General features: G+C 55.2%; 1 protein-coding gene across 3 annotated transcripts; it reads right to left on the bottom strand.

The window, feature by feature from the left end:
* Window positions 1-100: 100 nt before the first annotated feature.
* Window positions 101-27,766, bottom strand: IL2RG (interleukin 2 receptor subunit gamma). Of its 3 annotated transcripts, none has more exons than XM_067549685.1 (8): window positions 27,172-27,766; window positions 6,858-6,963; window positions 5,630-5,814; window positions 3,961-4,103; window positions 3,074-3,227; window positions 1,865-1,970; window positions 1,484-1,568; window positions 101-721 (listed from the first exon to the last, which is right to left on the bottom strand). In XM_067549685.1, the coding sequence occupies exons 1-8, from the start codon at window positions 27,239-27,241 to the stop codon at window positions 506-508; spliced, it is 1,065 nt and encodes a 354-aa protein (XP_067405786.1). In that variant the 5' UTR covers window positions 27,242-27,766; the 3' UTR covers window positions 101-505. The 3 variants fall into 3 exon arrangements, with proteins under 3 accessions (XP_067405786.1, XP_067405787.1, XP_067405788.1); XM_067549686.1 differs by having other exon boundaries at window positions 6,873-6,963; XM_067549687.1 differs by lacking the exon at window positions 1,865-1,970.
* Between the last annotated feature and the right edge of the window lie 76 nt (window positions 27,767-27,842).

Genomic DNA, 27,842 nt, shown 5'->3' with positions numbered 1-27,842 from the left:
CAGCAGGATCGAGGTGCAGTGGGGATGCTGGGGCAGAGGGAGGGGGCTGCAGAGGGGCTGGGGTGCTGTTGCTGGCAGAGAATGCCCAGAGGAACAAAAATTGTTGGGTGATGCTGCTTTTATTTATCTGGAAAGCGGCGCGACCCAGGCAAGGGGCTCCTCTGCCCAGGCTCTGGCTCGTCCGGGCAGTACATGTGGGATCTCTAGGGCAGCAAGTCCCAGCAGGGCAAATGTTCAGGCCATGGCAGCCACACGGCCAAATACCTTCTGCTGTGGGGAGACGTGGGTGCAAGGTACACGAGGGGGTACACTGCATGAATGACGCGGGTGTCAGGGCATGTATGTGCCAGGCATGGAAAGAGGTGTATGCGGGAAGATAGGGGGTGAGTGCCTGAGGAGCTGGGAGAGGGGAGCTGCAGGCGTGTGGGGGAGGCATTGGGGGGGTGGGGGCGCAGCGCGAGCAGAGCAGCTAGATGTGGACGGTCCCTGACTCCCGCTGGTAACGTCACACGCCCACGTAGCTGTTCTTGGACGGGCTCAGCCCAGAACTGCGGCTGGAGGCTGGGGTTGAGGAGTGCCCCGGGTGGGCCCTTGGCTTGTCGTTGCCCTCCCAGAGGGGCGTGGTGCCCTCCTTGGGCGGCAGCTCACTGACGTAGCAGAAGCTCTCACTGTAGTTGGGCTTAAAGCTCTCAACGACGTCCTTGGAGACTCCGGCCCATTCCTTCAAGAGACCCAGACGCACGTTAAAACAGCACCTCCCGCATGTTCCTGGGCTCCTTCGCCGAGGGCCCCTCCACCCGCTGGGGGCAGCCTGCAGGCACATTGCGCCCATCCAGCAGGGCTGCTGGGGCCAGGCAGCACCCACGTGCTCCTGCAGTCTGCTGGCTGCCGGGACGATGGGCGCAGCACTGCGGCGCTCATCTGAACTGCCTAAATCCTGTGACAGCGAGTCTCAGGGGCCAGGTCACCTGTCTCAGAGTGCGGGGCTAATCCGAGACCCACCGGTGCCCCAGCTGGAGAAGGAGTGGCTACGCCGGGGTTTTTAGCTCCAGAGAGGGAGCCCTGCAAGCCCGTGGTGGGTGACCCAGGCTCTGAGATGAACTCTCGTGGGGATTTTTTGCAGCGAAGACGTATCCTTCGACTCTGGGCCAAATTCAGGCCTCGGGCTGGGGGCACCTCTGACTGCGCATTGCCCAGGCTGACTGCCCTGTGCCATGTGGCCAAGCTGGCCGGCCAGGCCCCGGGGCTCAAGGACTGCCCGGCTGTACTCTCGTGCCTGCTCTGCAGTAACACTGTGCAGGCAGCAGCACGGATAGACACAGGTGCCCTGCCTGGGGGAGCTGAACCACACGAGTGGGAATGGGAGTGTCTGTCCCAGCTCTCCAGGCAGCAAACACCCCTGTCTGAGCCCGGTCTGTCTGTCTGTCCACGCCAAGGATGGGGTGCCTGGCTGAGCCCAGGCTGGATGTCTGTCCACTCTTACCGGGAAGTTGCCCTTGTGGGTGTTGAAGAGCTCATCGAAGTTCTTGCTGGGGTTGGGGATTCTTGGCATGAAAATGACCCAGATTCTGCCGAATGGGAAAAGACTTGTTTAGCGAGGAAGGGCAGCCACAGGAGCCTGGCTGGAGACAACGACTGTGGCCTGGCGCCCTCCTCAGCCCTGCCCCGGTGTCCTGGGACTCTGCCCTGCCAACCTGTTCTCCGTTGGCACCGTCCGCCTGGTCAGCCCTGCTCCCGCCCACAGAGCTGAATGCGGGGCTCTGTTCTGAGCTCCATGCGCTGGGCAGCTCTGGCCTGACAGGGACATACATGAGCACAGGGGCTGGGAGCATGGCGGCTCTTGGGGACGCAGCACAAGACCCACCTTTCCATTCGAATCAGCAAAATGACAAGGACCAGGAAGAGTGTCAGAGAGGCAGCGGGGAGGACCACGTGAATCCAGACCCAAGGGGCCTGCTCCTCTGTCGCGTCTGGAGAGGAGGAAATGCAGTGGGTGATGCGGACACTGCCCATAGGTGGGGGGCAGAGAGGCTAGGGGGCTGTTCCCCAGTGGGAGCAGGCAGGTGCCCCAGCGAGTCTGAACCCAGGCAGGATTAAGCACGTGTCTGAGTGTCGGGCTATGTGTGAATCCTGCTGATTCTTTCAGCGAAACTTCCCCAAGATACAGCCATTCCTGTCCTTCCAAAGCCAACCTGCCGGCCAGCTCGCAGTCGCTCACTTACTGCTGCAGAACGCAGCTGCATGGATCACTGACCGTCTCACCCCTTCTCTAGTGCATCAGTCGTAAGCTACTTGTCTCCCTTTCACGGTCCTTCAGAGTCCCTCTCCGCCTGCCTTTTGTCTCCCAGTCACTGGTGAGCTGCGACGCTTGGCTCTGATCAGCGTATGATGCCAGCCTCCATCGCCCACTTCTGAAATTTCCAAACGAGCCCCTTTCAAGCTTCCCCCATGCGGCCCCTCAGGCTTGGAAGTTCCTTGCCATAAAACTCTGCAAAACTCCCTCCTTATCGCCTTCAAACCCCTTCTCGCCAGTCCTGTCCCAGGATGCCTATCGAAACCTTGGCCACGGTGCTCGGCATGCAGCGGGCACAGCCTGCCGTGCTGCCCAAGCCTGTCTGAGGGCTTGTCCACACCTGAAATGCTGCCTGCGCTCACGGGATGAGGTCTCCTATCGGCGCAGGTACTCCACCTCCCCGAGAGCAGCAGCCCTGTCTACATGGGGACTTAGGGCAGCTTAACTGCTTTGTTTGGGGGTGTGAGTGCTGCAGGGGTCGATCTAATTTTCTAGTGTAGATCAGCCCACATTGCTTCCTTGTACTGCCCCGTCTGTGTGTGTCCATCCGTCGTCTCTTATACGTGGATTGGAAGCTCTCTGGGGCAGGGACTGTCTTTTTGTTCTGTTTGTACAGCACCTAGCGCAGTGGGGATCTGGGCCATGACTGCAGCGCCTAGGCTCTATGATAATACAAATAATAATTAACATCTCCCTTGTTGGGCCCGGGACACCCCCTTAGTAACAAAATAGGCGGTGGGGCAGCCTGGGAAACCCTGGCCTTGAGGGGGTGTCACATACCCTTGATGTTGCCCCAGAACACGGGGACGCTCCACTCACTCCAGAGCTGGGTGGTACCACAGTACTGATTGATCTTGCTTTTCACGTAGAAAGTGTAATACTTCTCGTAGTCCACGCTGGGGAAGGAGAAGATCTCCCCACTGACCAACTGCTCCTGGGGGCAGAGAGGCAGGAAGTCCCGGGTGCATGAGACGGGGTGAGCAGCTTGGCCCACAAGGCAGCGGGAGATGCCCTGAGCACCGGCTGTGAAACATGGCCTTTGGCTCGTGCAGGGCTGATCTCCCCGTGCGCGTGTGGAGAACCGCGCTCAGCCCCTGCTCCAGGCGCTCTCCCCTTTCTCTGCCCGAAGCTACTTCGCCTGCATGGGCTGGACTCCTGCCCATTTCCCTGTGCGCCTGCCCACAGCCTGCTCTAGGGCCAGAGAAGGCAGAAGGACCCTTGTTCTGCCTGGGAGGCCGAGTGCCAGGAGCCCTACAGGGATGGTGTTGTCCCCCCGTTCCTGGCTGGCGAAAGGGGGCTCAGCAGGCCCAGGGGCAGCGCGGGGCTTTCAGAGAAAACATGTTCGTGTTGGGGCAGGTGGAGAATGGGCCTGCAGGCTCTGCACCTGACATGGGGCACTGGGGTCACGTGAGGGGAGATTTAAAGCCAGGAGGGTCCTGCGCAGTGAAGGAGCACCATTAACAGACCCAGGCTGGCACGGCCCCTAGCCCCTGCAGCGTACCAGGGAGGGGCTTTGGGAAAAGCAGGGCAAACAGCTAATGAAGTAAGCCCAGGGGAAAGGGGCAGATGTGGGGAACAGCTGGAAGGGAAGCAGCCCTTGGGGCATCCCCTCTGAGGGCCCCTGCCTTGGGTGGCCACAGGAGGGGCAGGCTGCTGGTTGCCATTACCGTCCAACGGGTGTCCTTGTTGCTTTTGTATTTGACGGCATGTTCCAAGCAGCTGGGCTTGTGGTAGGTAGAGACCCAGGTCAGCTGCAGCTGGTTATTGCTGATGTTCTGGATGGTCAGGTTCCCTGGTGGGGCGGGTTTCACTGCAACAGACACAGCCAGGTCCCTGGCTCAGGGCTTATCTCCCAGGGGATGGATGTGGCGCTGAGCGAGCTGCTGCTGGGCGCCAGTCAGTCAGACCCTCTCCATTACTGCCGGCGCCCAGCAGAGTAACAAGTCCCCACCCCAGGCTAGCGAAGGTGAGGGAGAGGCTCAGGCTGGCAGCCCAGGCCCTGGCCAGGTAGCTACGGCACGTCTACCAGTGCAACCGACGGATGACCTTCACCCCCAGCAAGGGCGCAGAGGCCTGGGCGCACTGAGATGAATTCCTTCTCGGCTGGGGCCTGTCCAGGGCCCCCCTTAGCTCTGCAGTGTGGTGACTGTCTCGGCTGGTCAGCACAGGAAGCAGGCAGACAGGAGAGGGGGCCAGCACATGTGGTGGCTGGGGCTGCCCTCAGGGACACACAGGGATAGGTGTTCACCCCACACCAGCCTCCAAGGCGTCACAGTGGCTCAGAAGGGGCGAATTAGCCTGGTAGGCTACACCTCGGGGGAGACTGAGGCTTGTCGGTCAAACACAAATGGAGATGGAGCCCTCTGGGCAGGAGAAGGCGGGGCTGGTCTAAAGCCAGGACTTGTGAGCAGCAGGGGCTGCAGCGGGCAGGGCTGCACTCTGCAGTCAGCCCTGGGCCTAGTGAGCAGAGGAGAAATCCTGGCAAGGGAGAGCAGAAGCCTTGCGAGTCTGACCCCGAGGGAAGGGTCTCCCCGAGGGCTGCAGGAGAAGGAAGTCTGTGGAGAGCGAAGTAGGAGGAGGCCCAGGGGAATGGCAGCAAGGGTTGAGATGGCGCGGACCTTAGCTGCTGATGGTAGGATCCCTGGGCTGGAGCCTGCAGCAGCGGGTGGCCCAGGTACTGGAAAAGTGGCACAGGTTTGAATCACAGAAGATGAGGGTTGGAAGGGACCTCAGGAGGTATCTAGTTCAACCTCCTGCTCAAAGCAGGACCAGCCCCAACTAAATCATCCCAGCCAGGGCTGTGTCAAGCTGGGCCTTAAAAACCTCTAAGGATGGAGATTCCACCACCTCCCTAGGTAACCCATTCCAGTGCTTCACCACCCCCCTAGGGAAAAACTTTTTCCTAATGTCCAACCTAGACCTCCCCCACTGCAACTTGAGACCATTGCTCCTTGTTCTGTCATTTGCCACCACTGAGAACAGCCTAGCCCCATCCTCCCTGGAACACTCCTTCTATCAAATCCCCCCTCACTCTTCTCTTCTGCCGACTAAACAAGCCTAGTTCCCTCAGCCTCGCCTCACAAGTCCTGTGCTCCAGCCCCCTCATCGTTTTAGTTGTGTAAACTATACTGACAGCACTCCCTGCCCCTCTTCCTGATGTGCAGCAGTCTCTGCACTGAGACTTGTGTGGGCCATAGAGCGGAGGAAGGAGTGGGCATGCAGCTGATCCTATACGGAGCTTCTGCACCAGCACGGACCATGGGGTGCCAGCTTGCTGGTGCAGCCTGAGATGGGCCGGTGAAGCGTAACTGCAGCCTGATCTGTGCCCTTCCATACCTAGGTCTTGCAGCTTCATGCCTTTGGTGGGGATGAAGAGACTCTTGCCCTCCTGGCTGGCGTTGACGTGGATTTGGAAGGTGCGGAACTGGATGATCTCGCTGTGGTTGAACCAGCAGCCCGTGTTGATGCCCCCCTCCTGGAGGTAGTGCTTGCATTCCACAACTAGCGTGCGGTTTTCATACCTGTCACAGAGCGGGGCAGGGTGAGAGCTCCAGACCCCAGGGCAGCTGAAACTGCAAACGCTGCGGGCCCTGATCCTTATGGATGCTGCTCTTGGAATGATCAATCCCCTCTGTGCACTCCAGCCCCCAGCCCCTTCTGATGGGCGTGCACTGCCCCGCTCAGGACTTCAGCCTGTCTGAATGTGCTTCTGTTACGGGTTGGCCCTTGGCCAGAGAGCAGGTTTAGCATTGTTAGACGGGAGCGCCCCTGCGTCTGATTTACCAACTGGGCGGTTATTGGCTCCATTTACACTGGAGGCTGCTGGGCTTTCCCTTCTTCAAGGCACTTTATGCTCCACGCGTGGTTGTGTCAGGCTGCCACCCACTCGGAGCTCTCTGAAGACAAAGTAACTGGGCGAGACGCCCCCGTGCCCCATTGGGTGCTGCTAGCAGCATGGCCCCGCATGCCAGGCAGTGAGGCTCAATCCTGGGATGGCATCAAACGAGCAGACTCTCAAGGGCTCCCTGAAGCGGACAGGGTGAGCCAGGGTGGCCTCTTCCCATAGGGGTTCTGCTGTCGGAAGGCCCTGGCTCCTCGCCGGGTTCAAACAGGAACCTCTGGGATACTGACCGTAAGGGACCCAAGAATTGCCTTGGTGGGGTCAGGGACTCTGTGCAAGACTTGCCAAGAGCCGGAGAGCTCTGCTCTCAACTCCCCCCCACCCCAAGCCCCCTCCCACAGCTCGCCCTCTTGCCTACAGGCTGCGATCAGCTGCTCGCTCGTGTGTTCTGGCTCCTGGTGCTGGATAGAGCTACTCACCCACCACCAGCCCCACTGGTAGCAGGAGAGGGAAAATTCCCCACTGCTACCAGCTCTGCACTAAGCCTGGGGACAAAGGCATAATGAGACTGCTTGGGTGCCCCGGGGAATCCCTGCCCATTGCGCAGGCTCGCGCTTGTCTGATGTGGGCCATGATCCTAGGGAATACAGCCCCCCAGCCCAGTAGAGCGATGCGTCAGAGTAGCCCAGCCCCGCCCCCGAACCCCAAAGAAGAGTCACCTACCTTGGGGGCACGTACCAGTAATAGAGGGAGTAATTGGCAGTCAGCTTCTCTTTGCTGCGCCACATGCAGGTCATGTACTGATCATTGAAGACTACACATTCCACACCTGAAAGAGGAAGCACATTTTACGGCTGAGTGACCTGCAGGATCAGGAATAGAATCCATGCTGGCAGAGGAGAGCACCCACTTGGGAAGGCTCCTGATACAGGGCACGGGGTGGAGCACCTACGTTCTGTGCTCTAGGCACATGGGCAGCACATGCTACCGAGGAAGCTCAAGTCCAGTTTCCTTTCTACCCCCTAGGAGGATTTATTTTACTTTTTCAGCTAATTGGCTTCACTGCTTTTGGGTTATGTGCGCATCCAAAACGCCCTTTGCCATCTGTGCCACTCACAGCGCTGTGCGTGGCTAGCACCAGTGGCGGACGAGACACGCTGAACTTGGCTTGTTCTCAAGATTTGGGAGGAATAAGCTCAACTGGAAGAAAATTAGTGTAAGTAGTTTTGAAACGCTGAGTGTGCGGAGTGAGCCAGTCACAGCTGCACGTAGCACTGTGCGATCCGGGATCCGGCATCGACGCTGGGACAGGCAGAACACCGAGGACGCTGCTCAGACTGGGGTTTGTTGGCTGAGCATGTAAAGCTTTCTGTTCTAGTCAGGTTCTCATCCCAGCTCCTCGTCTGCCTTCCAGTACGTTAGGTGATGTGCCGCATGTGGCATGTTCTTTCTCCCGTTCGCCTGTGGTGTACCGAGGGGGCTATGCCCCCAGCGCTGGCTTGGGGGGGTGCCGGCTGGGCCCTTCTCGGAGGAGCCGCCCTCCCGCCCGTTGCAGGCAGCCAGGGCCTGGTGGCCGCGTTCACCCCAACTCAGGCCTGCCAGCAACCACAGGCTCCCACTGCAGAGGAAGCAAGTGTCCTCCCGGCCCCTGCGCTGGGTGCAACGAGGGAGCCAGAGGGACCAGAGCCCGTCACATTCCCCCTGCCGCCGGCAGCCCGGGGTTATCTGCCTCTATCACTCCCACTCCTAGCCTCCCCCACAGCGGGGAGGGGTGCAGGGGGGGCAGTGGGGAAGAGCAGGATATGGGCCTGCAAACTCCCCCACAGGGAGCTGCCATTGCTGCTGCTGCTGCACCTATAGGGGTGTGTGTGTGTGTGTGTGTGTGTGTGTGTGTGTGTGCGCGCACGCACATGCAAAAGAAAGTATTGGTCCCTGGGCACCAGAGACCCAGGGTACACCACCACTGCTGTTCACTCTTACAGGGAAATTGGATAGGGATTTGGAAACCAAAAACAAAGTATCGGCCAACACATGCCCAGTGCTCTGTGTCTGTATTGCAACAGAAAAACAACAGAAAATGCAGAAATGGCAGAAGTGCAAAATGACATTTTTTGTTTCAGTTTTCACCAAAAAGGTTAGTAGAAATTGGAGGTCTAGAACAGGTAGGATGTGAGGCTAAAACAGGGAAAGAGAAGTTAAAAATTACTTAGACAAGTTAAATGTCTTCAAGTCACCAGGGCCTGATGAAACACATCCTAGGAAACTCAAGGAGCTGCCTGAGAAGGTATCTGAGCTGTTAGTGATTACCTTTGAAAAGTCTTGGAAGATGGGAGAGATTCCAGGAGACTAGAAAAGGGTAAAAATAGTGCAAATCTATAAAAAAGGGAAATAAAGACAACCCGGGGAATTACAGACCAGTCAGCTGAACTTCAGTACCCAGAAAGATAATGGAGCACATAATTAAGCTATCAATGTGCAAACACCTAGAAGATAATAAGATGATAAGTAAGTCAGCAAGGATTTGTCAAGAACAAAGTGTGTCAAACCAACCTGCTAGTTTTCTTTGACAGGGTAACAAGCCTTGTGGATGGGGGAAGCGGTTGATGTGGTATATCTTGACTTTAGTAAAGCTTTTGATATTGTCACGCAGACCTTCTCATAAACAAACTAGGGAAATGCAACCTAGGTGGCGCTTCTGTAAGGTGGGTGCAAAACTGGTTGGAAAACTGTTCCCAGAGAGTGCACAGTCATGCTGGAAGGGCAGATCGAGTGGGGTCCTGCAGTTCTGGGTCCGGTTCTGTTCAATATCTTCGTCAGTGGTTTAGACACTGGCACAGAGAGTGCACTTATCACGTCTGCGGACGATACCAAGCTGGGAGGGGTTGCAAGTGCTTTGGAGGATCAGCTTAAAATTCAAAATGATCTGGAGAAACCATCTGAAGTAAATAGGATGAAATTCAATAAGGACAAATGCAAAGTGCTCCATGTAGGAAGGAACAATCAATCACGCACATGCAAAATGGGAAATGCCTGCCTAGGAAGGAGCATTGCAGAAAGGGATCTGGGGGTCACAGTGGGTCACACGCTAAATATGCGTCAACTGTGTCACACTGTTGCAAAAAAGCAAACATCATTGTGGGATGTGTTAGCAGGACTGTTGTAAGCCAGACACGAGTAGTAATTCTTCCGCTCTGCTCTGCAGTGATCAGGCCTCAGCTGGAGTATTTATTGTGTCCAGTTCTGGGTGCCACATTACAGGAAAGATGTGGAAAAATTGGAGAAAGTCCAGAAAAGAGCAACAAAATGATTCAAGGTCTAGAAAACATGACCTATGAGGGAAGGGTGAAAGAACTGGGTTTGTTTAGCCTGGAGAAGAGAAGACTGAGAGGGGACATACCAGCTCTCAAGTATATAAAAGGTTGTTACAAGGAGGAGGGAGAAAAATTGTTCTTCTTAACCTCTGAGGACAGGACCAGCAGCAATGGCCTTAAACTGCAGCAAGGGAGGCTGCACATAGGTTGGACATTAGGAAAAACTTCCTACCCGTCAGGGTAACGATGCACAGGAATAAATTGCCTAGAGAGGTCGTGGAATTTCTGACACTGGAGATTTTGGACAGACACTTGTCAGGAATGGTCTAGTCAATACGTGGACCCGTGGGCCAAGTCCAGATAGCCAGAGCTTTTGACCAGACTGTGAAACTCTGGGTGGGGGGGCTGTGAGCAGTTAGTGGGGGAGGGGGCAGTGTGGGTAGAGGAGTGACTGCTGCGTGCTGGTGGGCTTGGGGGAGCTGGTGCCTGTGGCTGACTGGTAAGTGGGGGGGCAGGTGTCCCCCCACCCTCCCTAAATGGAGCCCAGCCAGAGAGACGCCGGGAACTTGGAGCGTGAGCCATGGGGGAGACTCTGCAGCTCAGGGCTTCAACCCCTGCCAGCACTAGGGCTCAGGGTTTCAGAGAAGCCGCAAGTCCCAGCGCCTCCCATGGGGCTGAAGCCCTGAGCCAGGGCATGCCTGGCAGGGCTCCATTTAGAGAGGGCGGGGGGGCACATCAGCCCCCCTGAGTTACATGTCAGCCCCAGGCACCAGCTCCACCAAGCTCGCCAGCATGCAGCTGTCACTCCTCTACCCACACTGCCCGCCCCCGCACTAACTGCCCACGGCCCACCAGAGTTTTGTGGTCTGCTCAAAAGCCTCTGGCTGTCCAGACTGGGCCTGCGGTCCATGGACTGACCACCCTGAAAAGTGTTTCTCTGGAGTCCGGACCTTGACCGAGAAATCTGGACCTTGACAAAAGCTAGGGACTGCCCCTGGTCTAGATAATACTTAGTCCTGCCATAAATGCAGGAGACTGGACTAGGCAACCTCTCGAGGTCCCTTCCAGCCCTAGGATTCTATGGCCAGTCTATGCTGATTAACACGGGCAGGTTGGAGAAGTGTGCCTAGTGCTCGGAACAGAATGTGGTGAGCTCTGGGCTGGTTTTTGGTTCCTGGGGGACTTCATTCCACAGTCGGGGACCGTATCCTTCCGGTGAACAGTTCTCCTGTGTCACAAAAGCAGAGCTGTCAATCACAGTCCTGGTTCAGAACTTGTGGGTCTCTTAGATATCCTGCACCCAGGCCCTTGAGCACACTGAACATTGGGACCAAGACCTTGAACTCAACTCTCTGTTCCATAGAAAGCCAATGTAGGGAGGGGAGGGAAGGAGAGAGGGTGCTGTGCTCCAAGAGCCCGTGTTGCTGTGGAAATGCACTGCAGCATTCAGTATAGGTGGGAGTTTTCTGAGGGATGAGGGCTTCATGCCCAAGTGTCCGAGTGACTGGAGAGTCTGAGATGATCTGGTGTTGGAGGGATGGAGGTGGCGGAGGTGTGGCATGTCTGACTACTGATATCCCTGGATTTGAGATGGCTGGAGTTGGGGTTCTGCTGTCCAACAACTGGACAGATTACAAACACAGGCCAATAGCACAGAATCATAGGGCTGGACGGGACCTCGAGAGGTCATCTAGTCCAGTCCCTGGCATTCATGGCAGGGCCAAGCATTATCTAGACCAGCCCTGACAGGCGTTTGTCTAACCTGCTCCTAAAAATCTCCAGCGATGGAGATTCCACAGCCTCCTTAGACAACTTATTCCAGTGATTAACCACCCTGACGGGTAGGAAGCTTTTCCTAATGTCCAACCTAGACCTCCCTTGCTGCAGTTTAAGCCCATTGCTTCTTGTCCTGTCCTCAGAGGTTAAGAAGAACAATTTTTCTCCCTCCTTCTTGTAACAACCTTTTATGTACTTGAGAGCTGTTATGTCCCCTCTCAGTCTTCTCTTCTCCAGGATAACCAAACCCAGTTCTTTCAGTCTTGCCTCAAAGGTCATGTTTTCTAGACCTTGAATCATTTTTGTTGCTCTTCTCTGGACTTTCTCCAATTTGTCCACATCTTTCCTGAAATGTGGCGCCCAGGACTGGACACAATAATCCAGTTGAGGTCTAATCAGCGCAGAGCAGAGCGGAAGAATTACTATTCATGTCTTACTTACAACACTCCTGCTAACACATCCCAGAATCATGTTCGCTTTTTTTGCAACAGCATGACACTGTTGACTCTATTTAGCTTGTGGTTGACTATGACCCCAGATCCCTTTCCACAGAACTCCCTTCATAGACAGTCATTTCCCATTTTGTACGTGTGCAACTGATTGTTCCTTCCTCAGTGGACTGCTTTGCATTTGTCCTTATTGAATTTCATCCTATTTACCTCAGACCAATTCTCCAGTTTGTCCAGATCATTCTGAATTATAATCCTATGCTCCAAAGCACTTGCGACCCCTCCCAAATTGGTATCATCCACAAACTTCATAAGGTGTATTCTCTCTGTGCCAGTGTCTAAACCACTGACGAAGATATTGAATAGAACCCGACCCAGAACTGATCCTTGCGGAATCCCACTCGATATGCCCTTCCAGCATGACTGTGAACCATTGATAACTACTCTCTGGGAGCGGTTTTCCAATCAGTTATGCACCCACCTTATAGTAGCTCCATCTAGGTTGTATTTCCCTAGTTTGTTTAAGAGAAGGTCATGTGGGACAGTATCAAAAGCCTTATTAAAGTCAAGATATACCACATTTACTGCTTCCCCCATCCACAAGTCTTGCTACCCTGTCAAAGAAAGCTATCAGGTTGGTTTGACATGATTTGTTCTTGACAAATCCATGCTGACTGTTACTTATCACCTTATTATCTTCTAGATGTTTGCAAACTGATTTGTTTAATTATGTGCTCCATTATCTTTCCAGGTACAGAAGTTAGGCTGACTGGTCTGTAATTACCCGGGTTGTCCTTATATCCCTTTTTGTGGACGGGCACTATGTTTGCCCTGTTCTAGTCTTCTAGAATCTCTCCTCTCTTCCAAGCCTTTTCGAAGATAATCGCTAATGGCTCAGATATCTCCTCAGTCAGCTCCTTGAGTATTCTAGGATGTGCTTCATCAGGCCCTGGTGACTTGACGACATCTAACCTGTATATGTAATTTTTAATTTGTTCTTTCCCTATTTTAGCTTCTGATCCTGCCTCATTTTCACTGGCATTCACTATGTTACACGTCCAATTGCCACCAACCTTCTTGGTGCAAATCGAAACAAAGAAGTCATTTAGCAGCCCTGCTATTTCTGCATTTTCTGTTATTGTAGAATGTTTTCTTGTTCTAATGTATTTGTAGAATGTTTTCCCTTTATGTCTCTAGCTAGTTTAATCTCATTTTGTGCCTTGGCCTTTCTAATTTTGTGCCTGCATATTTGTGTTATTTGTTTACATTCATCCTTTGTAATTTGACCTAGTTTCCACTTTTTGTCGGACTCTTTTTTGACTTTTAGATCACTTAAGATCTCCTGGTAAAGGCAAGGTGGTCACTTGCCATCCTTCTTATCTTTCTTATGCAATGAGATAGTTTGCTCTTCTGCCCTTAATAACGTCTCTTTGAAAAACTGCCAACTGTCTTCAATTGTTTTTTCTCTTAGACTTGCTTCCCATGGGATCTTACCTACCAACTCCCTGAGTTTGCTGAAGTGTGCCTTCTTGAAATCCATTGTCTTTATTTTGCTGTTCTCCCTTCTACTATTCCTTAGGACCATGAACTCGATCATTGTGTGATTGCTTTCGCCCAAGTTGCCTTCCACTTTCAAATTCTCAACCAGTCCCTCCGTGTTTGTCAAAGTCAAATCTAGAACAGCCTCTCCCTAGTAGCTTTCTCCACCTTCTGAAATAAAAAATTGTCTCCAATACATTCCAAGAACTTGTTGGATAGTCTGTGCCCTGTCATGTTATTTTCCCAACAGATCTCTGAGTAGCTGAAGTCCCCCAACACCACCAAGTCCTGTGCTTTGGATGGTTTTGTTAGTTGTTTAAAAAAAGCCTCATCCACCTCTTCTTCCTGGAGACTCCCAAACTTTGACTGCTTTGGGAAACTCTTGGGGCAGATCTGAGCCAAAGCTGTGTGGCACATTTTGAGTTTAGAGAGAAAAGGAAATGAGACCATTTTTCATTGTAAAAAAAGATTCTCGGAAATGGCTTATCGTATAAACAGGGCCCTGGCTGTGGACAGCGTGCGAGTGCAGCCAGTTCTGAACTACCTTCAACCTCCCCAAACCAGAGAACAATTCATTTACAATGAGAAAAAATATCTCGTTTCATTTTACCCACAGCACAGAGCCCCTGATGAGAAGGGCAAGCATGTCTGAGACCGGACAATTATAGACATTTAAAACCAGTATGTGGCATAGCAGAGTCAGGCCAGATTGTAGGCAGCCACTTCCCCTCTGCCTGCGCCGTGCATAGCTTTCACTCTGGAATGAAAGCCCTGGCCCACTGGGCAGCTCTCCTTCTCGGCACCCAGGCCTGGACAGGTGGCCAGACAAATCAGCCCTGTTCCCGCCTCTGCCTACCCTCACTGATCCGTTGCCAGCAAGAGAAGGCGAGGTTAGCCTGCAGCTCTGTGGAGAGTCAGTGGCCCAGGGCGTATGTACAGTGGAGGGGCCTGCTATTTCTTTTGATCTCCCAGAGCACTTCCCCATCATTCATGCACAGGTCGGTGGGTTCTGTACCAGCCATCAGCAGTAGCGCAACAACTCCCTGGCCAAGGACGGAGAAGGGTGGTTCTGGGCCAGATTTACAGATCTCTCTGCAAGCCAGCAAGGGCCGAGGAAAGGCGGATGATGAATCTCTTCAGCCCAACAGCTCGGGTTGCCTCGGTCAGAGCCAGACTAAGGCGCAGTGGCACCATTAGCCCAAGTTGTGCCCTGGCTCCTGGAGTCATCTGAGGAGACCAGAATCTGAGCTTTCATTTAAAAAAACCCACCTTTGTTTCTAGCCCCCAGGGATGTAAAGAAAAGCTTGAACATGTAACCTGAGCATAACTGGCACATGCCTGAGTCTGCAACGAGCCTGAAACGAAAGCCCAAGAGGGGTGAACTCCAAAACCTGCTGCCCGTGGGGCGGGGCTCTTGGGCCCCTGTGGGATGTGCCTGAGGCGCTGCAGTGCCTTGCTATGGCTACTGCAGGCTGTCCGTCTGGCCAGGGAGTGGAGAGCGGCTGTGCCGGAGAATTCCCCAGGGCATTATGCTCTTTAGCAACTCCCTTGTAGGAGCTGCCCCACAGTTGGGGCTGGTTAGCATCTGTACAGCGAGAGCTCATTGTTGGATGGAATCCCTGGGGGGTGAGTAACACCCCCCTACACGTGCGCGCACACACACACACACACATACTCTCCCTGCGAACCCACGCACAGCTCAGCAAAGCACATGCAAAGCCGTGGCTTCCACCAGTGCGAACAAGTGTCTGAATGTTGCTGGATACTAATGTGTATTGCCGCTTGGAAGCCCTGCGCTGGCCCCTCCCCTGTGCTGTGCTATGCTGTGCTGCGTGGTGTCAGCAGAGCGCGCTGCGCCCTGCCTCGCAGACTCAGGCCCAGGGGTTTCTCCTGCTCCATGTACCTATTTCAATGCCGAAGGGCTGGGGCGCTCTGCCCTGCGAGCATCTATTGCAGGGCGCTCCATGCCCTGGCCTGGGGCCACACGCTTAGCTGGGCCAGCTGGTTTTCTAGCAGGGATTTTCCAGACACAGCTACATGCAGCTGTTCAGTTCCTCCCCCTGCTGCTTCTCCCCCTCCCCTCTTTGCCCCCTGTCCCTGCCTGCTGAAAGCTGCCCTAGAGTTCCTCCTCCTCTCTGCAATGCCAAGGGCTGGGGTAGTGCAGCCCGTGGCAGCCTTTCTTCACTGCAGCCAGCAGGCTTTGTGTGACACAAGGCAGTAGGGGAGTTTGGGCTTGGAAAGTCCCCACGCAGCCTGCTCTTCTCCCACCGCAGAGCTGTGGCGAGCAGCGCTCTGTCACCAGCCCCAGAGGACACAGGGTCAAGAGGGACTTGCCAGCGTCCTAGCCTCTGTGTGTGGCTGGCTCAGTCAACCAAAGTGGGCCATGTCCCCGGCTCTGGTCTTCTGGGCTCACCCCCGGGGGAGCCACCAGCAGCCCTTGCCGAGGCCTTTCAGACCGTGTGGGAAGACACTCGTGGCACAGACACCTTGGTGTGTCTCGGGGCTGGGCCAGTGTGGGGCTACTGCTCAGTGCTTCAGTGGCTCATCCCGGGGTACAGGATGCTGGCACATCCCTTAAGGGCAGGAGGTGTGGCCGTCCTGCATTCCACGTTCACCGAGGGCAGGGCAGGACCATAGCCCTGGGAGAGCTGCACCCCGTGTGGGCGAAGCAGGGGCTAGCTGTAGCCTGTCTTGCATTAGTTACACACCAAGAGTTGCCCAGGGAAAGGCGCTGCACGGGATGAGCAGAGCCGTAGGGCTGATGCTGCTCGCTGGTCAGTACAAGGGATTGCTCTGCAGTAGCCCAGGTTAGGAAGGGCTGTGCTAACTGGTGGATTGAGATGGGCTGAGAAGAGCCGAAGAGGCTCATTCTCCTGTTACCCAAGGGGCAGAAAAGGCACAGAAGAAGTGCTCAGGGGCAGAGACAGGCAGGTTGTCAGAGTCAGATGCAGGTGAGATCTCCCATGGGGAAGAGCCCTTCTGTCTCCCCACCCTTGGCCGAGGGAGCTAAGGATGGCAGGCTCTCACAAATGCGGAGCTGTGTGAATCTGTGCAGGTGGTGAGACGAATGCTGCAATAAACCACCAGGGGTTTGGCCGGAAGGTTTCTGAGTGGTGATGAGACAGGAGCGGGACCCCACCCCATCACATCTGGAGACTTGGCTGGGATCTGTAAACCCGGGGAGGCTTTGGCAGCCTGGACCCTGGCAGAGACCCTGCAGTGGCTGGTGAAATAGCAAGAGGAGCTGCAGACGGCCCTGCCAGGTGTCCAGCCATTGCACTCCTTGGCCTGGCCGCCCTGGTGAGAGTGCCTGCAGAAGAGGAGTTTCTGAGACCCATGGAAGGCACAGCATGGTGGTGGTGAGTCCTGCGGTAGGGGACGGCCACGGGGACGAGGACTGTGTGCGATGGGCCCCGTGGAGGACCCAGTGCCCTTTGGGAGGGTCGCTATGGGTGCTGGTTGGGATAGGGGAACCTGGGCCCTACGGCTGGCCCCCAAGGCTGGCCCCCATCTGTCTTGTGAAGCCAAGTGGTCTATATGGTCTGGGTGAGGCGCAGGCTAGGAATTGAGGCAGTTAAGGCGCCCCTCCTGCATCAGGTGGGCCTGTCCCCTGGAACATTCTGACCCACAAGATGGATGGGGTCTGCAGCTCTGGGCATTCCCCAGAGGTTGACTGACTGGGCCAGCTGCTGGCTGCAGCTCAGACCCCCAAGCAGTGGGAGAGACCGTGGACACACTGGTGTTAGACCAATTTCTCCAGAGCAGGGGCTCCCCATCTTTTAGGCTCGAAGGCCACAAATATAATTTTTACAACCCACCAGTCTCTGCCAGCACCCCTGTCCTCGCACTGCAGCCAGAGGGAAGGAGTTCAGAGAGGAGGATCTCCTGTTCCCCTGGCTGCAGCAGGGAAGGCATGCGCTCCACCTGGGTCCCCTCGGCCGTGGCTCCCTTCTGCAGCCAGGGGGACAGGAGATCAGTGCTCCCCTCCCTCTGGCTCCAGCAGGGACCCAGTGCCTAGGGACCCAGGCGGAGCGCTTTGCCATGCTCCCTGCTACACCCAGGGGTGGGGAGCGCTTATCGTCCATCCCCTTGACTGCAGCAAGGAGCCTGCACTGGCAACGCTCTCTGCCTCTGCTCACTGGGTCCCTTCTGCAGCCTGCGGGAGCGGAGCCGTGGGCCATTCTGAAAGACCCTGCAGACCACAGTGGGAAACCTATGCTCTAGGGCCTCCCCAAGAATGTGTGGGTGTGGGTCAGGTGGCATCAAGCAGGTGCTGTGGAAGTGGACATGAAATGGATGGAGGAATTTGCCAAGACAGCTCTCCGCGGGAGAGGACCGACCTGACCTGGCGGGACTGGGCTTTGGGAGGAAGAGCTCCGAGGAGCTGTAGGGCTAGTCTGCACTAGCAGCACGACAGCGGTGCACTGCATAGTAGCCGTCACCTCCCGCGGGGGGGGAAGCTCTCCCACCAACATAGCGCCTCTAGCCAGGCGCTCAGGTCGGTGTAACCTGTCACACTCCTGAGCCGCGACGTACGTTATAGCAAAGGAAGGTCTAGTGTAGACCAAGCCGTAGGTAGGACGTGTCCATTTCACGTTACCAGCGCAGCTGGCAGGGACTCATGAAGATTTACCCATACATGGAACGTGGCTTTGTCAAGTCTTGTGTCTGGGCTGGGACGGGAGGGAAGAAAAGCTGATAGAAAACGTCCACCGTTTCAGTGAAGGTGGGGAGGGAACCTTGAAGGGGCCTGACAGATACAGCCTCAGCTTGCTGCTGGGAGCTGGTGAAACCCTACTGGATGTTCCGGGAGCGAGTGTAAACCTAGCATGTGCCGATGGGGATAAGAGACGTGGCTCTCGGGCACAGGTGCCCCTGAAGGCCTGGGGAAGGTTTTATTGGAAACAGATGCAGGTAATGGAGAGGCTGCCCTGCCCTGCCCTGTTGGGTACTAACTGGAGCCCCTCCTCCATAGGAAAACAAGCTGGCGTAGGGGTCCCCAGGTTGGGGAAGAGGAATCTCAAGGAGGGAAAAATTAAACCCACAGGGGGGGAAAAGAATAAATCAGAGGGCGAGGCACCCACCTCACAAGAGAGGCAGGTCATGCTGAAAGGGATGAAAGAAGAGTCCCCCAAGAAATTGGAGGGGGAGGATGACGTCAAAGAAGTCGGGGCTTGGAGAAAGACAACCCAAGCCCTTAGGAGAGGTGAAGGGAGGCCTGAGGATCTCCCACCACAGAGTGCCAGGAAGCTGAAGATCAGGGGTAGTTTGGAGGGTGGGAGTGGAAGCCCTGAACAAGCAGAGGGATGGAGGGACAGGCCGCCCCCCCACCTACAGAGAATTCTTTCTGGGTGTCTGACTGGTGAGTCTTGCCCAGGGTTTAGCTGATCGCCGTATTTGGGGGTGGGGAGGAATTTTCCCCCAGGGCAGATTGGCAGAGGCCCTGGGGGGTTTTCGCCTGCCTCTGCAGCATGGGACATGGGTCACTTGCTGGTGGATTCTCTGTACCTTGAAGTCTTTAAACCCTGATTTGAGGACTGCAGTAACGCAGTCATAGGTCGGGGTCTGTTACACAAGTGGGTGTATGACATTCTGTGGCCTGTGATGTGCAGGTCAGACTATATCATGATGGTCACTTTTGGCCTTAAAGTCTATGATCCACCAGCAGACACAAAGGGGGAGAATTGAGAGCAACCCGCCTGGATGCCCGTGTGAAGGCTGGTGGGCTGAAATAGAGCTGGGGGGGTGACCCCCCACCAGGTGCAATTTCTGTGGATGGCGAATGACTGGGCCTCATAAGGGGGACCTGAAAGATTAACCCAGGGACCAGGGTAGCACCTCCAGTGAGCTTAGGGAAAGGAAACACCTTCCTGCCAGGAGGTTGGGAGATGTCTGACCAGAAGGTCTCCAAGTGGTCCCGTTGCTTGAGAAGTGACGCACAGCGTCCGCTGAGGCATCGAGGTGAATTTCCTGCCGTTTGTGGGTTTGTTTCAGTCTGACCCTAACGTCAGAGCTCCTCTCCCCAGAGAAACCTGGCTTGTCACTTCCACCCAACATGTCTGACCTCAACACCCTGGTAAGAAATGGACCTGGTTGAGCCAAAGGGTCACTCCCAGCCCAGGTAGACAGACTCAGGTTAGCTGGAGCTGTGTGGATGTGATGGCGTGGGCTGTGGCGTGGGCTCGCCAGCCAATCCATGCTGCAATTCTACACGTGCTCGCCCCAGCAGAGCTAGTGCTGGTCTGTCTGCGAGGGCAGGGGGTGCGTGCACCCAGCTGCAGTGCGGACACACCCGCAGGAGCCAGCCTGAGACAAGCAGACCTGCTGAATGGATTGATGGGCCCAGGTTTTGCTCCCCGGCCCGAGGCAGCAGCACAGCTTCTCCCTGTCTAAATCTGAGCCTGTCCCTTCCAGCTGGCTGTTGCCTATCTCCACTAGGAGCAGTGCGTGCTGGGACCTCTCATGGCTGGTGGAGGTGGTTGCAATCTATCCTATAAATGAGGTGTGGCTTTCCCCTCTCGACCAATCGCCAGGTGCCATCTCTGCCCCAGCTGGGCAAAACTGAGTGCCCATGACCTGGGCAGCTGCCCCTGCTGCTGGGCCTTGGAGAGAGTGAGCTGCGAAGGCCTGTCCCTGCAGGGGAGGAGTCCCACCATGGTCAGTGCAGACCTTGCAACGCAGCGGCGGGGAGAGGCCAGGGGGGCAGGAAAGGGCTGTGGCCAGGAGGAGGGCGGGGATCTGTGCAGCAGGCGGTGGCACAGCCAGGCTTTGGGGTGCTTCATTACAGAAGGGATTCCAGCCCAACTGGGTCCCCTCCAGCACAAGGCTGGCACAAACTGCCCCCGCCCCACAGCTGGTTCTCCCCTGAGCCCAGGCCCTGCCTATCCAAGACCACCTCTCCCTGTCCCATGCCGTGGAGAGCAGCAGCGCGCCTGCTCTGAGAGCAGCAGCTGGGAATGTCCTCCCCAAGACACCTGGAGCTCTGGCACTTGTCCTGCACCCCCCTTGGCTGCTGCATCCCTCCTGTATCAACCGCCAGGGCCCCTTTGTTTCCCTGCCGGTGAGGTACAGTGAGGTACTGCCAGTGAGGTACTGGAAGGCCCTGGTGGGGACCTGTTGCTGCTGTGGCAGGGAAGGCGGCGGGGTCCCTTGGCAGGGTGCCTAGTGCCAGGGTTGGACACCCCTTTGGAATGGCCTAGGGCAGCGGTTCCCAACCATCGAGTGCAGGCCCCTTTTCCACCTCCAAACAGTTCCCGGACCCACCACCTGCTACTGGTGTAAAATAAATGACAGCAGTAGGTCTTTAGAAACGCTAGGAAATTCCTTATTTGAAATCATGCATTTCCTTGGTGAGGATGTTATCTTTCTGTTCTGTAGTAGCCTCATGGACCACCAAGGGTCTGTGGACCACAGGTTGGGAACACAGCCTGTCACCCGTGTAACGAGAGAAAGTGGTAAACACAGCCACTGGCCACGGGGGGTGGCAGGTGTGACCTTCCTGACTCAGCCCAGGGCTGTGGGGTCTAATCCCAGCCTGGACTCTGACTACCCCAGGCCTGGGAAGACTGTGGCTTTCTGCTCCCCCCCACCCCGTTAGAAGGGGTCACGCACCTGCTCCCTGGGCTTGGTTCACGCACCTGCTGAGAACAGGCTTGGTTCAGCCATGCTCATGTGGGGAGCTGGGAATTGCTTGCCCTATGGGGGCCAGGGCTACTCCTGGGGGTCAGCAGCTCTGCTTCTCCAGCCATGCCCCGCAGCAAGTGTCTGCACCTCCTCGCTCAGCAGTGCCCCGGCATCGAGCTGCCAGGCCAGTGAGCAGCACAGGGGTGCAGGGTGGCGGCTGTCCTGGGATGCTAACCTGTATGACACGGCTCAGCCATGCACTGCGCTGAAAGGAACCTTGCTAGCCCTGGCAGCGCAGAAAGGAACTGACACTGAACACAGCTGGGGCTGGGCCCAGGCCAGAGCTGCACGTGACCCTGGCTGGTCGGCTGCTGGAGCTGATCCAGGGCTGCCTGTATCAGGGTGCCAGAGAGAGACCGTAGAATTCAGCTAGAACCGCAGTGCAGTGGGGGAGGGAGAACAGAGTACAGGGGTTGGGGGCGGACAGGAGTGTGGGGAGCTGGGGGGCAGAGAGCTGAGGGGACTCTAACATGGGAGGCCAAGTGCGTGGATAGGAAAAGGTGTAATGGGAGGAAACAGGGCTGGGAGAGAGAAGAGAATGAAACAGGAATGTGGAGGCTGGACTGAGGTCATGAGGGGGTAGATGCGGGCTGGAATGGGGCCGGGGGGGGCTTGCAGGGCCAGTGAAAGCAGACACACCTTCCAGTGCAGTGAGTTTCTCCGTTCTCCTTGGCTGGGCATGGGGACAGGATGGGACGGGAGCCCTCCCCTTAGACGTACTGCAGCTGCTCTGACTTCCCGAGGAGAGACAGAGCGCGCTCACTCCAGCAGGAGCAGCTGGGCTCTGCTCCAGGCTTGCGTACCCCCAACACGCTCCTGTTCCTCCCAACTTTCTGGATTGCTCGCCGCCACCACCTAGTCTGACCACGCCTTCGTCAAACCCTGGGGCTGGGGCTCGGTCACAGTCACAGCACGCCCCGGGCAGGGGGAGACAAACAGCTGTTTGGTGGAAGATGTTCTGCTGGGAACAGATGGGGTCCGCCTGACCAGGAAGAGGAAGTGCAATGACTCGCCAACCCTGTGAGGAGGGCTTTCAACTAGGTTCAAAGGGGGCAAGTGACAAAAGGCCACAGGTGAGCACAAACAAAGGTGACATTAACAGACAGCCAGATTTGGGGGGGAACAACAAGGACATTTACTATAGGGTCACTGGAGCAACAAGAGGGAAACCAGTGGGGCATACACACAAATGCGGGGAATGTGGGAATAAACCAGAAGAACTGGAAGTATTTGCATAAGGTAAATTGTGACTTAATTTGCATCAGAGACTTGGTGGGATAAAGCTCATGCCTGGAACGCTGGGTCTGCGGGGTACAGCTTGTTGAGGAAGGGCAGGCACGATAGCAAGGGAGGCGGTGTTGCAGTCTATATTGAGAATATATACACTTGTTCAGAGTTGCAGAAGGGGATGAGAGATCAACTGAAAGTCTCGGGGGAAAAAATAAGGCTGACATCATGGTAGGGGTCTATGCTGGTAAGGCATTTCTAGGGGAGAAATAACAAATATTCAAAACACACAACCTGGTAGTAACAGGGGATTTAAATACCAGACAGCTGTTGGAAAAGTAATATGGAAAAACACCAAATTTCCAATAAGTGCTTGGGATGTGTTGGGGACAACTTTTTGTTTCAGAAAATGGAGGAAGCAGCCACGGGGACAGCCATTTTAGATTTGATTCTGACCAATAGGGAGGAATTGGTAACACATCCGAACATGGAGGGCAGTGTGGGTGAAAGTGACCCTGAAATGAGATTTCATGATTTCTAAGAAAAGGAAGGAGCCAGAGCAGCAGAATAAGGACAATGGACTTAACAAAAGCAGTCATTAACAGAGACTCAGAGCTGGTAGGGAAGGTCCCATGGGAAGAAAATCTAAGGGAAAAAGGAGTTTGGCAGAACTGACAGTTTCTCTGGCAGGAGACAATATTAAAGGCACAGCTGTAAACTATCCCAATGCGAAGGAAAGAAAGATTGGAAGAACAGTAAGAGGCCATTATGGCTCCATCAGGAGCTCTTTAATGACCTGAAAACCAAAAAGGAATCCTACAAAAAGTGAAAACATGGATGAATTGCTAAGGAGGAGCACAAAAAAATAGCACAAGCCTGCAGAGACAAAATCAGAAAGGGAGATGAAAAGCAGTAAGAGGTTCTTGAAATATACTGGGAGCAAGAGAAAGACAAAGGAAAGTGTGGGGCCTCTGCTTAGTGGGAAAGGAGCACTAATAACTGACGACATCACGACAGAGGTGTCTATTGCCTTCACTAAAATGTTTATCGGTGACCAACTACTCTGCACAACTAATATTAACAACAAGGGGAAGGAATGCACGCTACAATAAGGAAAGAGCATGCTGAAGAATAATTAGATCATATTAGCTGGATTAAGTCACCAGGGCCTAGTGAAATTCACCCAAGGGTACTCTAGGAGCTAGCTAAAACAATCTCAAAACCATTAGCAATTATCTTGAGAACTCGGAGGACAAGTAAGGACAAGAAAAGGGCAAACACGGTACATACCTTTAAGAAGGGGAACAAAGAGAACCCAGGGGAGGATAGACCAATCAGCCTAACTTCAATATTTGGAAAGATACTGGAATGAATTATTAAACAATCAGTTTGTAAACACCTAGAGGATAACAGGGTTATTAGAACAGTCACCATCGATTTGTCAAAAACAAATCATGCCAAAACAACCCAATTTCCTTCTTTGACAGGGTTACTGGGCTAGTGGAGGGGGGGAAGTAGCAGATGTGATGTATCTTGACTTTTACTAAGGCTTTTGAAACAGTTCCCAAAGCCATTTTCATAAGAAACTAGGGAAATGTGGTTTAGATTAAATTAGTGTGAGATAGGTGCACAACTGGCTGACAAAGATCAGTGATCAATGGCTCACTGCCAAACTGGGAGACTGGATCTAATGGGATCAGTCCTGGGTGCAGCATTAGTCATTATTTTCATTAACGACGTGGATAATGGAGTGGAGAGTGTGCTTATAAAATTGGGTAGGAGGGTTGCAAGGACTTTGGAGGACAGGATTGGAATTCAAAACAACCTTGACAAATTGGAGAATTGGTCTGACATCAACAAGATGAAATTCTGTAAAGACAAGTGCAAAGTACTAAAGGAGGAAAAATCCAATGCACAATTACACAATGGGGAATAACGGGCTAGGTGCTGGTGCTAGTGAAAAGGATCACAATTTGAATAAGAGCCAACAACGCGATGCAGCTGCGAAAAAGGCTGATATTCTCCAGTATATTACCAGGAGCACTGTATGTAAGGCATGGGCGGTGACTGTCCTGCTGTACTCAGCACTGGCAAGGCATCTGTTGGAGTGCTGTGCGCAAAATGGGGAGGAGAGTGCAGAGGAGAGTAACAAAGATGATGATAAAAGGTTTAGACCTTGTCTATGCTACACGTTACGTCGGTATAATTTACATCACTCAGGGGTGTGAATCATCCCCACCCCTGAGCAGTGTAAGTTACACCCACCTACGTGCTGGTGTAGACAGTGCTATGCTGGCGGGAGAGCTGCTCCCACTGACACCACGACTGCCTCTCCTGGAGGCAGGAGTTACTAAACTGACGGGAGAGCTCTCTGCTGTCAGCTTAGAGCATCTCCACCACAAGTGCTACAGCAGAGCAGCTGCACTGCTGTCGTGTAGATGTAGCCTTAGGAAACCTGGCCTGTGAGGAAAGGATAAAAACAACTGGGCATGTTTCGTCTTGAGAGAAGTAGACGAGGGGGGACCTGACAAGTCTCCACATACGTTCAGGGCTCTTCTAAAGAGGAGGGTGATCAATTGTTCTGCATGTCCACTGAAGGTAGGACAAGAAGTGATGGGCTACATCTGCGGCAAGGCAGATCTAAGTCAGCTATTGGGAACATCTTTCTAAAGTTGAGGCTAGGTAAGCTCTGGAACAGGCTTCCAAGGGCGACTGCAGAATGCCCCTCAGTGGAGGTTTTTAAGAACAGGTTGGACAAAGACCTGTCAGGGACGGTCTAGGACTCTAGGCTTACTTGGTCCTAATTCCGTGCTGGTGGCTGGACTTGATGATCACCCGAGGTCCCCTCCAGCCAGACATTTCTATATTAAGAGAAGGGACGAACACCGATCCAGAAGTCAAAGTCCTAAAAGGCCATCACCTCACCATGCAGTGGAGCTGCTGCAGTGTCACAGGTCAGTTAAAAGCGTGAAGCACATTCCTCTCCCACATGCACTCAACGGGCCAACTTCTTCATAAACTGCACAACACGCATTGATTTCTGAGTGGGTCGGGGAGATCCTCTGAGCTGCAAGGGAAAGGACCTATTGATCCCATCAGCTGTGCTGGTGGTTTCGGATGTTTCCAAGGCTGCAGCCATTTCCACAGATGCTGGCAGCTATGGTCTGGCTGGGATACTCCTCTTACGTAGGAGATGAGGGGAAGCCTGCAGCATGTTGCGCCAGATGCTGAGATCAGGCGCACCCAAACAGAGTGTGCACGTTTGAACAAAAGGGCATTTGAGTGATTGGTGATTTCTGCAGGGTCTCTCTGACGTCAAGCTAGTGTCTTACCACTGTTCGTGAACAGCAACATGAAGGCAAGGGGCTCCTGCAGGCAGAGATTGCTCCTGAGTTGGAGGCAAGCCTACTGCACACAACACACATGCAGCAAGCCCACAGCCCTGGCTGACAGTCCGGCAAGCAGCCCACTTTGTCCCTGAGTTTCTCGGAAGAAGAGTAAAGCAGCCTCCCCACTGATCTGAGAACAGACTAAAAGAGAGACATGAGCTGGTGCACATCTGAGAACCTACCCATGCTGACGAGGCATGGTTGATGCAGATACTTATCAGGGCCTCACATCCTGCTGCTCTACTCCAGGCAGCGAGAGGGACTCTCCACAGACCTAGGGCCCTTGCTCTGCAAGCCCATGGTCCTGGCAGGCCTTGAGGGAAAATGCTGTGTTCTTTACTCTAACAGCGCTCCTTACTCCGCATGACAAGAGCGTCACTCACTCTCTGAATCTCTCCCAGGGGCACGTGACCCACAGCTGACCCTTCTCACACCACATCCCTCTCCACAGAAAATGGATTTCAGCAGCTGCCGCCTCCTACTCCCACCCCCACTCCTCCAACCTGTGGCCTATGCTCTGAGGCTTCAAGCTGAAAGCAACGATTCTCAAACTTCTGGCAATAAAAATGATACACAGCCCCAGCCCCAGCCCCTCGGGCAGGGGAGCCCCTCGGGCGGGGGGGCTAAAGCCAAAGTCCCAGGGCTACAGTCCTGGGCAGGGTGGCTGTAACCTGAGCCCTGCCGCCCAAGGCTGAAGCGCTCAGGCCCCAGCAAGTGTAGTATCAGTCCTGGTGACCCCATTAAAGTGGGGTTGTGACCCACAGTTTGGGAACCACTGGATTAGAGCCTCTTTCTTACCGAGATGAGGGAGGGAGCCAGCTTGGCTGCTTTGCACTTAGTGCTTGCATTGAGGGATCTGGTCTCCCGTCCCCCCATGGTCTGTTACTTGCTGGGGCAGCAGAGAGCTCAGGAGTCCCTGCCACACTACCCCAGCCCCTGCAGCCAGGGATGGGAGGTGCTGATGTGCTGCTCTGAGAAGGTACGAGAGAGCGGACACCACATTCTGCCCTGTGGCCAGATGTCCTGTCCTGTCATCCCCCCCGAGCGCTCACCCTGAGGGATGCCATGCACTGCCCCGGACAGTTGTTATGCTGTGAAAAACGTCTTCACTCGGCATTGCTATTCACTTGTGCCAGTATATTTTTCAGCAGATCTACTGCAAGGAGCTGCCCAGGTGATGCAGTGGTATCCTCTATCAACAGAGGAGTTACAGCTCCCCCACCCCTGGCAACATACCACAGCCCTGTCCAGCAGGGGTGGGGAGGAGGGGATTCAACCTCCATGGACCAGCTAGGCTTTACCCTGGAAGCTCAGGAGAGGGGCCAATTTAAGTCAATGTCAGCGACTTGTGATGCAGACAAGGCTCCACAAGTAAGTGGAGTTTTGCCAAATGCTTCACCCAGGCCCCCAAACAGCCATCAGCTGGTAAGGAGCCGACTCCTTCCGGAGCTGTGTCGGCGCTGAGCCTGCGAGTCTACTGACAATGCAGCATCTCCTGAGCCAGCACGGCCTCCACGCTGCCAGACAGTCACATCGCCCCCTATGCTGCTGAATTCCTGCCTTGCCTTGCCTTGCCTTGCCTGCCAGTGACGCGCTCCCCAGCCCCGGCGGGCGGGCGGCTGCCTGGGAGGGAAGGAGGAAGTCAGCAGGGTCATGTCATTACCTGGTGGGCTCTGGGCTGCCATGGCCTGCTGGCTGAGACCAGAGAGCAGGAGGATCAGAGTCAGGAACATCCCAGCTTCCTTCTGAACCTCTAACGCCTCTGCAGAAGAAGAGGGGGAAAGACGGGAATCCGCGGCCCTGCGGTGCCGTGCGGCCTGTCACTCCGGGCGGCGGGCGGCTGGTCACGGCTCCTCGCGGGCTGAGCACACACTGCGACAGGAGGCACGGCGCGGAGGCAGCTCGCTCTCAGCTTCCGCACGCATCACCGCGCTGCCGCTTCCTGTGCAAACCTCGGCCGGCCCCGTGCTGCCGTGCAGGCGGTGATAGGCTGCGCAGCCTGGCCTGGGGCTGGCAGGGCGCGGGCGGGCTCCAAGGCCCGGGAAACCCCCTGCCCCTGGCTGTGTGAGGCAGCCCGGCCCGCCCCGAGCATCAGGGCCCAGCGGGCCAGGGCAGCCGGGCCTCAGGGCAGAGCAGCCGGGCCTCGCGCTGCAGCCGGGCCTGGCCTGGCCTGGTCCTGCGGGGACAGGGGCGGCTCGGCCACAGGCGCAGAGCCCAGCACCAGCTCAGCTCAGCACCAGGTCAGCCCAGCACCAGCCCAGCCCAGCCCCAGCCCAGCCCAGCACCAGCGCCAGCAGCAGGGCCGGGCCGCCCGTAGGGTGGTGGGAAGGAGTC

This window comes from Emydura macquarii, unplaced genomic scaffold, assembly GCF_026122565.2.
Source record: "Emydura macquarii macquarii isolate MOO-44397 ecotype Brisbane River unplaced genomic scaffold, CSIRO-AGI_Emac_v2 contig_1253, whole genome shotgun sequence".
Taxonomy (NCBI): Eukaryota; Metazoa; Chordata; order Testudines; family Chelidae; genus Emydura; species Emydura macquarii.
Note: the sequence above shows the minus strand (reverse complement) of the source record. Positions and strands in the feature narration are given on the sequence as shown.